Source organism: Corapipo altera, unplaced genomic scaffold, assembly GCF_003945725.1.
Source record: "Corapipo altera isolate COAL_440 unplaced genomic scaffold, ASM394572v1 0, whole genome shotgun sequence".
Lineage (NCBI taxonomy): Eukaryota > Metazoa > Chordata > Aves > Passeriformes > Pipridae > Corapipo > Corapipo altera.
In genome coordinates, this window is record NW_020884872.1 from 20906696 (window position 1) to 20922950 (window position 16255).

At 37.2% G+C, this 16255-nt stretch overlaps 1 protein-coding gene across 3 annotated transcripts in view; it reads left to right on the forward strand.

The window, feature by feature from the left end:
• The first annotated feature begins 8094 nt into the window (after window positions 1-8094).
• Window positions 8095-16255, forward strand: part of PNPLA4 (patatin like phospholipase domain containing 4) — a 25997-nt gene continuing 17836 nt past the window's right edge. Inside the window, exons 1-4 of one of the 3 annotated variants that reach the window (XM_027639347.1) lie at window positions 8095-8185; window positions 9292-9592; window positions 10485-10611; window positions 15277-15461. In XM_027639347.1, coding sequence (XP_027495148.1) covers window positions 9434-9592; window positions 10485-10611; window positions 15277-15461 — 471 coding nt within the window. In that variant the 5' untranslated portion in view covers window positions 8095-8185; window positions 9292-9433. Of the gene's footprint in view, window positions 8186-9011; window positions 9593-10484; window positions 10612-15276; window positions 15462-16255 lie in introns of those variants that run through there. The other 2 variants (XM_027639357.1, XM_027639363.1) reach the window with 2 other exon arrangements.

Here is a 16255-nt window from a genome sequence, read left to right on the forward strand (position 1 = left end):
AGTTGGATAGGGCTTTGAGCAACCTGATCTAGCAGAAGGTGTCCCTGCCCATGGCAGAAGGATTGGAACTATATGTATTTGCGGTCACTTCCAATCCTAACCATTCTATGATTTTATGATTCTCCAGTGACAAAAGTTTTACCTTGTAGTTTTTGGTTGAAGTTTTTCTTGGAGTTTATACACTTACACAAGTGCAAAGAGTGATTACTGTATATAGTATAATTCTTGAGCTACAATTTTTTTACTTATCAATCAAGTTGAACTTTACGTTGCTTACAGAAACGTGATGCTTCAATGAGCCTTTGATATGCATTTGAAGAATGTTTACCTATTAAAACATCTTAAGATGTACTTTTCCTGCCAGCTGCATTGATTGATCAAGAGGAAATAAAAATGCAATGCCTTTCTTCTTCAGGTTGTGTGTATTCCCATGCAGCACAACTTCCAAACTCAGGAGCTATGCATTCACCTATTCTGTACATGATAAAGGCATGTAAATCAAAGCTTCTTTTACATTTCCATTAAAAATACATAAACATACTTTCTTTCCTTCACAACCTGTATAAGATGTTCATCAGAGGTACTAACACCAGGATGTCATTACTTCTGGATATTCTGTAGGAATCTTTACCTGTAACTGGAATTTCTCATGAGGATTCTGATCAAGAAGACTGTAATTTATTTTAAAAATAGAAGTTATTCATTCACAACACAATAGCAGGAGAGGATTTTTTGGGGGTTTTGTCACTAACAGTTCCAGTAAGCAGAAATGCTTTGTCCAGTAAGGATAAAGGAAAACTTGAAACGAAATGCTTCTGCTTAAATAGTTAGTTTCATGGTTATTTAACTATCTGAATTTATGTGATGCTTTAAACATTTTATGTTCAAATTATTCATAAAGAAATTATCATTCTTTGCTAATGATGATTCCAGAAAAGGATTTGCGCATTCCTTTCCAACAAATGCTTGGGGAAATCTATTCATTGATTTGTAAATTACAGAAAAATGAATGTAAAATGCTATTTTTACCAATTAATATATTTAATGAATATATAAGGTGATTTTTTTTCATGATCAAAACTAATAGGAACTATCCTAAAATACATTTTCTGAAATTATGTGCAGTTCTGGAAGGTTATTATTATTATAGTGTTTTTCACCTGTGGGTTACAAACTTGGACATTTCTTGCAACAAAAATTTAATAAATTAGATTGCTTGGAAATTCGGTTACTATAAAATGTGAAAACCTAATTAAAAGGATGACTGCCAGTAACTGAGAGCAAAATATCCCAATATTAAGGCATATTCAGAAATCATGTACTTAGAAAACATTGATGCCAAAAGTCACCAGGAACTTTCTATAGCATTTAAAAGCTGTTATAAAATAGTAAATTGCACTGAAAGTACTATGATATTTTAAAGTGTGCTTGTAAGAAAAGAAATATTTTTAGTTTGATTTCACATGTAAGAATTCCTGCATTCTGAAATTATTTTGTTGTTCCCAAAGTTCTCCAGTCTCCCCCAGCCTTTACAGAGGTGACAAGACCTGTCCCTGTATGAGAAGGGTCTGGGCTGAGAAGTGAGAAATCCTAGATCATGGGCAGACATCATTTCTCCTGCTAGGATTCCAAATAAGCAGAGTCAAGACTTGTCATTTAATGGCAGCTCCTGCTGCTTACTGCCACATGTACCATTAATTGAAAAAGACTTGACCCTTTCCGTGCACTACAGTGGAAAAAGCTATGATATTCCTTATGCATTATCTATGAAGCTTCTGCAAAGGCTCCTGAGGATACACAGCACGAAATTATAGTCAGACAGGACTGACATGCAAAGACACTGGAATTTTTCAAACAATTTTTTCTACCTACAGGAGTAAAACCATTCAAATGAAGACTTACTTAAAAAAATTCTCAGGATGGCAATTCTGGTAGAAGAGAATGGCCTCCCACCAAGTGACTTCACGTTTAGATAATGGCCTTCATTCTAAACCCAGCTCTGCCTCATCTGGAACAGATTTCAACTCAGATGAGCTTTTCATCACTTAGCTGTTTCAGCCTAGGTATGTTTCCACTGTTTCTGTTGGAGCTAAACTATTTAAATGTTTACTGAGTTAAATTCATGTATCAAATTCACATTAGGGAGATGAAAAATCATATGACTAAACATGAATTTTTATGTCTAAAATTCATATCCTAGAAATATTTATAAAACAGTATCATGACAACATAAGTTAACTGATGAAAGCATAGAGTTCTTTTATCCTTTTCATACAATACTGATTTAAACTGCCATAGCTTCATCATCCCTAAATTCCCCAGCAGGATGCTTCCCACTTGTTTCAGGATATACTAAGTCAGACAGAAAACAGTATTACTGGATACAATTTTATCAAAATCCCTGCCTAAAAATCTTGACCCCCCGGTAGATAAAATTATCAAAATAATCCCAATTAGTGATTATTCAGAAAATGTTACTACAAAAGTCTTGGTTAGATAAAGATATTTCAGAGTGGCAGACTCAATTCTCCATTTTTTGAGACATCAGGTAACAAGTAGTAGTTTAAAGTAAACATTACTAAACTGTGGATATTTCACAATTTTCTTCTATCTGGCTTCAGTTCCTCACTAAATTCCTTTGAGTCTGGTAAAGGTTATTATTTTGGAGTCTTGGTTGGAAAGTGGAGGACGTATACAAATCATTCACCACATGAACTTCGGGCAGGTTGCTTTGAAGGACTGAAATGTTAAATCTACTTTGCCCCCTTCTTAAACTGTTTTTTGTATGACTAGATTGTATTTATGCACATGCATCTATTACAAGAACTCCAAGTAATTTAACCACATAATTACTAAAAAAGTGCAGTCATTCTATCAGACTGCAGAATCCTAAGAAAGGAAAGGTCATGCAAACCAATCATATTTATGGCTTCACTCTGTCATACAGCACAAATAAAATCTGATCTTTATCTGATGCAGAAAGAGCTTCAATTAACAAGTTTTTGTCTTATGCGAATGTTGTTCCCTAGCTTTTCATGATACTGACAATTATCAATGCAATAATGTCCATTACTCATTTTACAGTGGTGGAGATGATATTGGCTAGTAAAGACAACTGGTATAAAACATAAAGCGAAACATAGAGCTGAACAAGCTGTGGAGCTAAAGCAGAAGTCAGAATAGAAAAAAAACCTGATATTTTAAGAAATTACCCAATACCATACATGCCAAAACAGATCAAAATATGAATTGGAATTGAGATAATATTATCTTTTATTGCCTTCTGCCTACAGAACCTCTTATTCAGTTACTCAAAGCCCTTTTCTATTGCCCTGCTCAGTAATTTTTGTCTTGTTTTTCACTGAACTTGCCACAATATCCTGTAAAAAGGTTATTTTTAGGTTAAAAAGAATATTTTGCCATAGCAAATCAACAAATAACTTTTTTCTCACAGTCTATACTGTCGCCAGAAAAGGAGACATTTCAGTTAAATATCAGTGACAGTGTAATTAATAGTATCTGTAGGTAGTAGAAAGAGATCATGTGCTCTTGAGGTGTGTTATGTGGCGAAAGAGTAGACAACTCACTTTGGTTACTAAATGCCATTTGCGAGCCCTTTGAGGCCGTGTCAATTCATCGCAAACTGCCTCCATGGAAATATGAAGCTGTGGTTCTACATGGAGGGGAGATAATAGGTCATAGGAAGATCAAAAGTTGCCCAAAAAAAGCTGAAGCAATCATTTATATCCTTACCCAGGAGTCTTTTTCCTCAATTACTTTTTTACAAAAAAATTTGTATTTTTTTGTAATTTGTAATTTTTGTATTACAAAAAATACATTTACAATGTATTTTTACAAAGATCAAATTCCCATCTAAGTACACGAATCAAAGTGTTATCTGTTCTTTTTACCTTTTTATGCAGAGAAACAGAAAATAAAGATGAAAATGCTTCAATATATCTTGAGAGCTTTATTTTAATATCTAAACATTTTTTTATGTCTAAAAACTCAGCTATGGCATTTTTGATTCTGAATCAGTAGCTACAAAGAATTAACGGGGCCTAACTAACCCACTCTATATTTATACCTATGTGGGCAAAAGCTTAACAAAGTCTAGTAAATTGATAGAAAGCACATTACAAAAAATAGACTCAGTGACGATTTGCTTAATTAGTCACCAAAAGACAAATGTTGTTACAAGCAGCACTATTTTTAAAAATATCACATGCTAAATGTAGTGGATCCACGGGAAATACTCATATAGAGATATGATGTAAGCACAGTCATTACGTTTGCCACTAAATAGTTCTAACACCTGAAATATAAAGAAGTCAAGATAAAACAATGGGAAGGTGAGATAAAGACTCGAAAGAGGAGAGATGACAAGAAGATGAAAAAAACCCAAACAGATGAAATGGTGGTAATAGCATATACAGTGTATTATGCAATAAAGGGAACTTATCAATAGTATAAAGATTTTAAAATCTTTGTCAAGCCACATAAAATTTATTTTTTTCAAAGCTTGTACAGGACTGGGGAAAAAAAAAAGATAACTTCATAGGAAATTGAGCAAAAATGTAATAACTTATCAATATGCTAAAGCTAAGTATTAAAGACTATAAAAGATGCAAAAAACCCTAACTGCTTGCATATCAAGCTGCACTTGGAAAGGAATGGTAGCCTACAAATCAACAGTGATGATTATGTCCTCTTACTCTTTACAAAAACACATCTCTTCTCATTCCTGTGCTGAACTCCAGTAGCTCCTATTTAAAAGAAGAAACAACAAACCAACATTTACAGGAGGCTTTTCAGGGGAACAAAATCACAGAATCATCGAATGGTTTGGGTTGAAAGAGACCTTAAAGATCATCTTATTCCAACTCCCTGTCATGGGCAGGAACAGCTTCCACTATACCAGGTTGTTCAGGGTCCCATCCAACCTGGCCTTGAACACAGAGGTTTGGAGCATTCACAGTTTTAACACTTCCAGAGTTGGAGCATCCACAGTTTTCTGGGTAATCTCTTCATGGCATGGTAGCTGTGAACCTGAACAAAGGCATCCACAGAGGCTGTGACAAGAGGAAAAACATGAAGTGCAAAAGTAGACACTTTGAATGATGTACTAGGAAGTGAAATGAGACAAATTGTGAGCAGATGGAGTGACTTAACAGCACTGTGCCATTCCCCTTCTACAGTGTACATTTTCTGACTGAGTTTTCTATTTAATGGATGGTTTCAGGTTTTGGTCTCTGGCTTCCAGACAGTAATTCATCTCACCTCAGAATCTCAAGTGATGGAGGACTCAGCATTTGGCAGCCAAGTGACTCTAAAACGTTGCCAGGACAGAGGCTACTTCTGCAAAACTTCAATCATTTACCTCTGAGGTGGTCTTCTTAGACCTTCCTCAACGTCAATAAAGAAAAATAAGCAGTTTCAGAGAATGATTCATTTAACATATTTCAAAAGTCTACTCTGTGTTGAAATCAATTCCTATCCAAAAATGCCTATTTCTTTTCACTGACCATTGAGGCAGCTTAGAATGACTAGCTCAAATACCCATGTCTAGACTGTATCCCACGCCTGCATTCCTTTGACAAATCCCACCCAAGATGTCAAAAACTGAGAGGGGAAAGTATCAAACTGTCTGGTTATACGAGAAGAAACAAGAAAAAAAATGCTGGGCCTTTTATGAACTGTATGGACATTTATAAAAGATAACTATTAATATAAAACAACATGCATACCTTTGGATGCAAAAAACCCCCTATATTTGGGGGATGTTAAAGAAGCAAGAGCAACTCTAGATTGCCTGAAAAAAAATATTCATTGTCACTTTGATCTTTGGCTTCATCTGTAAAAAATCAAGCAAAAACAGAATAGAAAAAAAAAAAAAGAGCAAAAATGCAAACCACTACCCCTCCTGTGATTGCTCCCAATTTCAATATCTATTCCCATGTTCTGTTCAATAGATCATAAGATTACCAGGAAATTTCTAAAGACAATTTTCAACATATGAGAAAAATCTGCTTTATATTTTCAGATTTATAATGATTTCCTGGTTTGTTTTTTTCATTGATTTTTTTCCCCCTGAATTAATCCCTTGGAAATATTGAACTTTTTTCATTTGTTTGGGGTTTTGGGTTTGTTTTTTTTTTTTTTTTTTTCAAAAAATATTTTTTTTTCAGATTTTTTTTCAACTCCTTGGCTAGATCAAGGTTACTATGGAAGTGGGAACTGAAAAAGGAAAATACCATCACTGTTGATAATATTGATTTATCAAGACTAGACAAATAGCAGTGCCACCTTCTGCTCAGGCTTTTTAACTACAGAAACTCCTAAGGGCTAGACTGGTCCATCATTTATGTTTTTTTACAGTGGAATTACTTTCTGTAACTGACACAATGTAGACCAAAAAAAAAGTTTAAAAGTAAAATTATAACCAAATAGCTGTGAATGAGTGAGATCACTATCTTTCATTTCAATCTTATTTTTTCATGCAAACTATTCCAATCATGGAAATGAGAAATTTAAAAATGTTTTAAAGTTAAAGAATAAAGTGGGAAAGCAACTGATTTCACAGTCCTTTGCTTTGTTACATTATATTGGAATGTATCAGTTGCACTTGAGCTTTCTGTATGCACACTCACTCACAACACACATATGAAATGGACTTGAAGACTGAGGTATTCCTGAAATTTATGATTTGTTCTCCTACAGAAAATAATTACAGAATAATAACACATACAGATTAACTACAAATACAGAATAGTTTCAGAAAATAATATTATTTCCAGATGAATTGATAAAGGGCACACAAAATATTAGCATATCTTATTTGGAGGAAATGTTTGTGCTGACATGTTTAGTAATGTATCCAGAAGCTCATATTGTAGGGATAGTGAGATCCGTCTCCACAAGAACTTTATAACCCCTCAGGAAATCTTGGAGTCTGATTTCATTCATGTGTCAGGCTGCTGCAGGGCACCTGCTAGGACTGAGCCCACCACCACAAATGTCAGGATAGGAAGGTGCATCTAGCCCACACATCAGGCCCTGGTGAGGACTTCCCTGCTCTACCCCAAGCCCTTGCCCCTGTCAACAAGTGTGGGGCAAATGGGACTAAGAAGGAAAAAGTTAGTATATCCTTTGGGAAGCAACGGCCATTTGTAAGAGTGGGGATGTATTTCCAACTTGTAACAACTAACTACCTTACTCTTGTATTACCCAACAGATAACCACTGCTTAATTCATTTATTCTTTCAAATGTCCCCTGTGTTACACACATGTACACATAGACACACAAGTCTATTACAAAGCTTTCTGTTGAGATCATTACCAGTGAAAAAAGTCTTACAGGGCCTCTTGGAGACATTACTCTAGAAAGCTGGAATTTTAGATTCCCCATCCCTCTTGTAAAATGATTACAACATTCCAGCAATATATGAGTCCCTAAATGTAGGATTCATGCTAATTGTTAAAGCTACCTGACAGTGAGGCTTCTAATTCAACCACCTCAGGTACCTGAAAGAAGAGAAGTCATTCAGTGGGTGAGTTGCTTCATCTTAAGATACAATATAAGCTGATTCAATATAAGCTGAGTGGATCAAGGGTTGGACTTGATGATCTCAGAGGTGTTTTCAACCCAACTGATTCTATGATTCTATTCTATGATTCTATTCCATGATTCTATGAAAAAATGTGGAAAAAAATTTAATCTTTATTGCCACCCTGAGGTCACTCCGCCAGCTCCAGCACATTCTCAGGCGGCGCGCGGCCCGGCACAGGGGCGGTGCTGGGGGAGCGGACACCCGCCCACACGACAGCAGCGACAGCCCCCGGAGGGGCCGGGCCGGGCCCGCCGGCACACCCACACTCAGCAGCCTCCGGCCGGGCGGCGGAGCGGAGCCGAGGCTGCCTCTGCCAGGCCCGCCCACAGCCACCTCCCCCGGGCACGGCCCCCCCCCGGGCACGGCCCCCCCCGGGCTCGGCCCTCCCCCGCAGCCGCGGCCTCTCCGGGCGGTCGGGGCGCCCCGGGGTCCCCGCACGCGCCAGGCCCGCGCTGCGCAGGCGCGCGGGGGCGGTGCCAAGGCCGGGCGGCACCGCCGCGACCTCCCGATCCCGACCCGCCGGCAGCCGCTGCTGCCCGCCGCTGGGGCTGTCTCCGGGGCCGCTGACGGGGGAGGTGGGGACGAGACGGGCAGGGTGCCGCCTCTGCCTTGCGTAGGCCGCGTTAGAACCCCCTCCCGGAGGGGCTGGGGCAGGAGCCTACCGGGAGGGAGACAGAGAAAGACAGGGGTCGGGGTTGAGGTTGAGGTTGTTGAGTGCGAAGGGACGTGTCCCGCGTAGGGAGCGCCCGCCTGCTGTGAGTTTGACAGGCACAGGGACTGCCCCTGGCGCTGTGCTCCCGCGGTTGTCACTGGACGTTCAGTGCTCGTTATCTTTCAAGAACTTGTCTCGCCTTTCAGCTCTTTTCTGCCTGTTTGTATTGGCTGTTTGCTGAGCAGGAGTGGGGACAGGAAAAACCCAACTGCAGCGTAGATCTGATCTCATAGCACACGAGATGAAACAGAAAATCTCTAACTCGGTTACTTGGTTGGGATGAAGTTGGAAGTTGGCACAGTTCCACTCAGACCTGGTCTGCTCAGGGTCACACCGGTTCTGTTTGTACTGGGCTTATCGAGAACTTCCTTTTCGTCTAAAAGATAATTCTTTATGGTCAAAGCCTTGCTAGGTGTAAACCAGTCTTACACTGGGTTTGTGAGTAACCCCTACTATATCCTTGTAGCATAGAAGATTACAAGGCTTGTCGTGTACCAGCCAGCCTGCTGTGGGTTTTTTCTTACTGGAGTCTTGACATCAGTACTTTGTGTTTTGTGAACAAGTTGGTTGAAGTTGCAGGATCACTCCTTCAGCGTTTTTCACCAGAAGTTGAAGGGGACATGTATAATTAAAAACATGTATTCATGTTTTTAATTATAAGGGACAGTTTGTTCGCTTGCTTTTTGCATTATTTACAGTTTTAATCCTTCCTGTTTCTGAAATGAACGATTGACTTCATGGACAGCAGTGAACAACAGGGTTTCAGAGGGGGGCTGGTGAAAGCAAGAGAGAAGCTACTGAACAGAAGTTCTCCTTGGAACTGTTCCATTGTCTAGTGAATCAGCTGTTAATGCATTTGTGTGTTTTAAGTGAGAGGGGTGTAAGAGGACCTTGCTACAGTATCAGGGCCTTAATGTGCAATTTACCGTTCAACTACACTTTTTTTTTTCTTTAATGTCTTTTTAACAGGTTATACCTAGAAGAAAGTTTCTGCTATTTGCTTCTATGGAATCCAAGCTCATGTACTGATGCTTCCTTTGTAACCTTATGGTAGAACAGACTATCAGTTTGGTTACCACATCATCTGGATCCAGACGTCACTTTTAAGAAAATGTGGACTGCTAAAATTCTTTATAGTGCTCAAATACTGTTGCCACGGTTGAAAGAAGGCCGACTGTATAGTTACACCTTTCCCAAAACTTATCACTTCTGGATTGGAATTCCAAACTCTTGCACTGTAAGACCACCACGTACCAGAGTTAAATTCCAGGTAAGTATTTTTGTGATGCTCTGTAGATATAAGTGATGTGCTTCAATACACTGAAAAAATAATTTATTTTAGAATCTACAGAACTAAAGTTTTGATCTTGCATGTTATTTATGAAGTGAAGATGCCTTCAGTTTTATATAAAGGGGCAGGCAGCAGCAAGTACTGGAGTACCATCGTTTCAGAAGAAACTTTGTGTCTTATAGTTTTAAGTTGGGAAGAAATGGTAATTTTCTTCAAATTACGCTCCAGGCAATACTGCATGGTAACTGACAGGCTGATTAGTTAGAGTGACAGTCCTTTAGATAAAAATAGGACCAGAATTCTCTGGAAAATGACTTACTGATGCAATATTGTGCAACAAAGGTGGGGGGAATGGATTGGTAGGGGAGGATAAAAACATAAGAGTTTGATTGTAAAAAACTCCATATATATATATATATATATGGGTTTATATATGTCTTTGCCGATACCATCCAAGGTGCCTTTTGCAACCAGACATGTCTATCTTGCATTGGCCTCTTCAGCCACCAGCGTGCTTGTAGCAAATGTGGGTAGAGTCCTTCCCAAATCTTCGTTCATGAAGCCTAGCCATGATAAACAAAAATAGTGGGAAAAGACATAAAACTAATTTTGGACACTCATTGTTCCAAGTGGCAATGTTTTCCCTTTTCAATGTCTGATGAAATTCATCTTTAAAATATAAATTGCTGCATGTGTAGCTAGCAGAACATTGTGGTGTAAACTAGTTTAGTGGGGGCTAAGCAATTGAGAAATTCATCTAGATGATTTTACAACTATTTTATTTGACTTTATTAATCTGTTTAGTGTTAAATAATGTCATATTTGCTGTTGTTTCTCTTTTTAATAATAATATTTGACTATATGATTGTAGGTTTCCAAGGTGAATGATAAACAATCAGTAGTTGATAGAAGAACGGCTGCTAGCGCAGAGGGAACTAAAATACCTGTTGGAAAAAGTTCCGGTGGAGTACATGATGGAAGTCATCATTCATTAGAAGGTATTGAACCTTTTGCTGCCCTCTTCTTGAGAAGTCAGCCTTCCTTGCCCAATGTAGTCAACTTGTATTAAGGGTCAAGATGGTCTAAAATCTTAATTTGAAAAATATCATGTGATGTGTTTAATTTTAAGGAGATTATATGCAATTTTTATAGTCTGTGAAGACATATAATTTTCCTGTTTCTTAATGGATGGTTAGATTGTGTACTTATTATTTTGTGTTATTATTATTTTAATGTTTTTTGCTTCAATTTCATCGAACTATTATATTCACTGAAGACTATAAATGGTTTGTGATGATGCTAGTGAACTTCCTGTTATAAATGTGAAAAAACAGTTAAACATTTCTGTGTCAATGTTGATTTTTGATTCAGGTAAATCAGTAGTTACACTTATGACCTCTATTTTAGCAATGCTGCCTAGCTAGAGAGTTCTTTCTGCGGCTTTGCTGGTTTTGTCATTCTTTGCTAATAACTAATCCTCAACTGTGCTGTTATGCATCATACTTTTTAGCTCCTGTGCTTCAGGGTATTTGGTCATTTGCATTCTATGTATATTTAGTTTTTGTTTGTAAAGGTTTTTTTATTCCGGTGCTTTGGGCATTTTCAGCTTTTGTTTACAAATGGAATGACAGGGAGGTAGTTATGACAGGTTAAGACCCTGAGATCATACAGTGTTTATGTAATTATGTTGCTCAGGAAACAGCCACATGAGAAACTGTTGTACTATTTCTTGTGTATGACAATCAGGAAGACAATACTTGTCCTGAAAAATCTGTATGGTACTGTATCGTAATTCCTCTGTATAGTCTTGTCTCCTTACATATGTTCTCTTGAAGATTTGCATTACAGATGGATGAGATACTGCTGAACAAACAGAAATGCCCCCAACCCCCAGTAGATTTTTAATCATCGGTGAATTTTTTTAATTTTTTTTTTCCCCTGCAGATGTGGTAATCTTTTCAAGAGAACTCTGAGGTTTATGTTTATTCCTGAATGCTCCTGCGTTATCTGTGAAGTAATGAGATTGAACTGCCCCAGTGTTGTTCTCATTTCTTCTTTTACATATCTTGTCTTACGCTTCTGTTTGTTTTTTTTTCTTGGAGACAACAGAAGCATTTCTATTCCCTTAGCCAGTTGAAGTCCTCATAGTGTGGATTTTGCCAATCACATAAAATGACAGCATTTTTGAAAAGCAGTGGCAAAAGTGTTTGCTATATCCTGTTTATGTCATATCTCTACAGTATATGTACTGTCCAGCTGAAATGTACCTATGCATCTTTTAAGATTCAATTAGGTTTTTTCTTAAGACATGGTAATATGATAATTTTGCATTATAGGTATCAATATCTTTAATGGTCACAATTTATGTTGAACCTTCTAAGAATATTTGTTCTGAAGTCTTGTAGAACATTTCTAAGATACAAAGATTTCTGCTTTTTGCACAGGCAGCTCAAAGATGTGGTCTGTGTCTAGACATGACTGTGCTCCTATTTCTGTTACTCTATAAGAAATTGTCAGGGAATAGTCATACTGCAGACTTAATTAAATTTCTCTCTGTTTCCTCTTTGGAGTTATTATAACCCTACTATTCTTTTTGATCAAAATAGCAGTGATCTACCAGATCATCAAAGCAAAAGACATTTTAGCATCATTCTGTCTTTAAAGTACACCATTATAATTTGCAAATCAAGTGATGCCATGGCATATTTGCAAGAATCAAAAGAAATGGGAAAGTTTATATTCTTATAAAAGTGTTTTCGAACAGTGTTCCTTGACTTGAAATCTTAGTGCTGTTTTTTCTTCTTGTGTATTTGTCTCTGAGTGTATTTGACTGAGTGCTTTTGTCAGTCAAATAACTGATGTGAATACTCATTCAATAATCTCTCTTTTTGTCTCTTGGGTAGGGAAATGAAGGAGGCAGAGAAGTATGGGATCTAAGTGTTAAGAAATTAACTCTCATCAAAGAGTGAATGAATGCCAGGTATCCAGACACTCAAAGAGAACAGTGGTTACTCCTGGTAACTGATAACTAGATAGGACTAAGGCTCATATAAGAAACTACAATTTCCTCATGAAGCCATGTAAGAGAAGGCATGGATATCTGACTTTAGTTAGTATATGTTTAGCAGTTTTTGGTCTGAGATTCAAATAGTTTCTTCAGTTCACATGGCCTCCTTTTCTGTTCTTACTTTAGACAAAATGTGCCAGCCAGTTCTGTATACAGTGAAGTGTGTTTCTATATTTGTAGAGAATTTTTTCTTTTTGAAAAAAATCTTTCAATCTAAAATTTTTTGCTGTAACTATGCTTTAGATACTTCCTAGTTCTCATATTTTTTTGATTTGTGAACATTTAATTATTTTCCAGAAGGGAAACAGACTTTTTGGAGTATTAGCCTTGTAGAAGATTTGGATGTGTGTATACCTGAACATAAGCATTCAAGTGCTTATTTTTATTTACATAACCCTATTCTCTTACACTGTGTTTCTTAGTTATATTTCATAGGTCCCTTAGATGTAGTTATTTGCATTTGCAAACTCATACTTCACGTATTTTTGACCAATCAGCAATGTAAATGTAGTCCTTATTTCACATAATGTTTCATATTAGTAGTGTCTTGACCTTGAAGTCTGTTTTGGACAGAAATGGGAGTTGATTCTCCCATGCTTGCTTTTATACCTGCCTAATACTGCACTTGCTTTAACCAGGTTCACTTTTTTGTCAGAGTGGCCTGTGATGCAAAGGCACCTTTGCTTCTAATTTGTAGAAAGCATGGAGAGAGCTGCAGCAGTTGGTTAAACTCCTGAGAGTTTAACTAGACTGAAAAAAAGCACATCATGACATCATACTTCAAAGTTCAAAGGCTGTTTTAGTTTTCTTCAACTCTATTTAAAAAAAATAAAATCAAAGTAGAGTTGTGTTTCTTTATATTCCAGTAACATCTTGAATAAACTTTTTTAAATCTTCTATTCAGTACAGTGACTTTTCTTTAAATTAAAAGATCCTTTCTTTTTAAAAATAATAAAGGAATTTTCATTTGCGTAATTCTAATGCCTTTCTCTCATATTGTCACAGCAAGAGCCAACCTCTAAAACTTTCCTATGAGTACAAGTGTGTTAGATTTGTTACAGGTATTCCTACTTACAAGTGTATATGCAAGTGTTTCCAGTGCAAAGGGGGTAAAGCACAGCTGCTAAACTACTTTATGATAGTGTAATGTTTTACTGGAATGACTGATGCACCAAATATTCCTTGGCACTATGATTTTCTCTCTCCCTGTCAGTGAAACCTGGTTAGACCATCAGGTCTGATTGTAATCATGCCATGGGTAAAGCAGCTGAGTTGAGCATGTCTTCTTATCTACTGGTTTTGAAAGCTGTTTCTTATCCTCATCTTTCCTGCGCTTCCCATTTCAGAGTTGAAGAGGCATCTTTAACCAAAATATGTTGCTGCACGTTTGCCTCTCTTCATCAGGACTGATTGTTTCCATATTGAGATGTACCCAAATATAGTAGGAGTTTATTTTTAATTCAATATTAAGATAATGTGTACAATATCTCATATATCTGTACACTATAATCTGTGGAATACCTTGCTGTCATAATTGTGGTTATTTGCAGAAACGGAAGAACTAATAAAACGTACAGCATTATATTTTAGTTAGTTAGTTAACCATCCTTAATGATGTGAACTAATGCTTCCTTGTTCACATTTTTTTTAATTTTAAATTCTATCCTAGACATCATACAATGTGTGTGTTTATACATTTAATGCTTTGTATTTTACTTTATTTTTGATTCCTTCTTATTTAAATAGTAGCAACAATATGTTGTGTGTTTTTCTTTTCTAAACTAGCAATTACTTTAAGAATTTGTCAATAATACTAGTAAGTAAATGAGTTTCAGAGGTGACAGAAAAAATTCCTTTTTTAGAGAATTATAATGGATTCAAGGCTCTGCGTGTGTAAGGGAAGTATGATCATGGAATCATAGAATACCCTGCGTTGGAAGGGACCTTAAAGATCATCCTGTTCCAACCCCCCTTCCATGGACAGGAGCACCTTTCACTAGACCAGGTTTTTCAGAGCTCCATCCAACCTGTCTTTGAACACTTCTGGGGATGGAGCATCCACAGTTCCCTGGGCAACCTGTTCCAGTGCCTCACCACCCTCACAGTAAAGAATTTTTTCCTAGTATCTAATCTGAATCTACTGTCTTTCAGTTTGAATCCATTCCCCTTGTCCTGTTACTACGTGATGAGACCGTAACCAGTGGTTTTATAATTAATTTGACTTTTTTAGTCAAGGTGGTTAGCAATGTTTGCTCTCCAAAGGCATTCTTTTATCACTTTTGACTGGCTACTTTTAGTTTGCAGTTATTTGACAAATTAGATGAAAATGTGTACATAAAGATATATATTTTTGACTGATTTAAAAAGGAATTTGTGCTAAGGATTATTTTAGGGTTGTTTTCAGTTTTGGAGGTACTAAACTAACTGCTGTTTGTTTGATGTATTTAGTAATCAAAAGTTTTTACTGCTTTTAAGTAAACTGCTTTTTGTTATGTAAATACGGTTTGTTATGTGTTCTATGCCAAAAGAATAGATGTATATTACAAGACGAAATGAACCCATCCTTTTTTCTTACTGTGACACCTTATTTCCACAGCACAAATGAAGCACATCAACCTGTCCTTTGCAGCTTGTGGCTTTCTGGGAATTTACCACTTGGGGGCAGCAGCTGCTTTTTACAGGCATGGTAAGAAGTTACTGACAGATGTGAAAGCTTTTGCGGGAGCTTCTGCGGGATCTCTGACTGCCGCTGTCTTGTTAGCAGTGCCAGAAAATATAGAGGTAAATTAGTAAACTCGTAGGTATAGGCCATGATAATTTTCAAAGGACTTTTTTTTATATAATCATCTTCAGTTAAGTTTATTAAAATATTGTTTGTTGTTTTTTTCTTCTTGCTATTTGCTAGGAACAGGACTCTTGTGTGTATTTTCATTAACCACATCTGTGACTTGTGGGCAAAAACATTTATGACAAAAATATTTCATATCAACTTTATATTTTAAGCTGCCTAAATAGAAATCTTATGTGTGTGAATGTTGAGTTGTCGGCAACCAAGTATACTTTAATATACCAAAATGTATATCTACTTAATGGTGGTGTATTACAAAGTGAATCATTCTTTTCTTGGCTAGAGATAGGCTTTGTTAAGCAAGTGCATAGCACCATCCTTTCATCCTTCTGTGAAAGGACATGAAAATGGTAGATGGAGTCTATCTTCATAAACACCACACACCTGCTCAGTTTTTTTCCTTGCTGCCTGTGCTCCATTAGACAGCATAAAAAGTGGCTTGTGCATCTTCTTTAGACTCAGTACAGCCTACTCCTCACCAGCAGTAGCCCCCACTGTTTTCCTGGGGGGATTAACCCTCGCAGCATTCTGTTCTCACACACTGCATGCATGTGTCTGGGTTGTTTCTCCTCCAGAGATGCCACTCCTTTCTCACTGTGCACATGGTCTCACATAGAGATGCCAGTTTTATTTAATGACTGCACTGTTACAGGTTCTGTGGGAGAGCATAACTTTTTTTTTGCTTTTTGTTTGATTTTTCCCCAGAGGTTAAGGTTGCTTTGCCCTT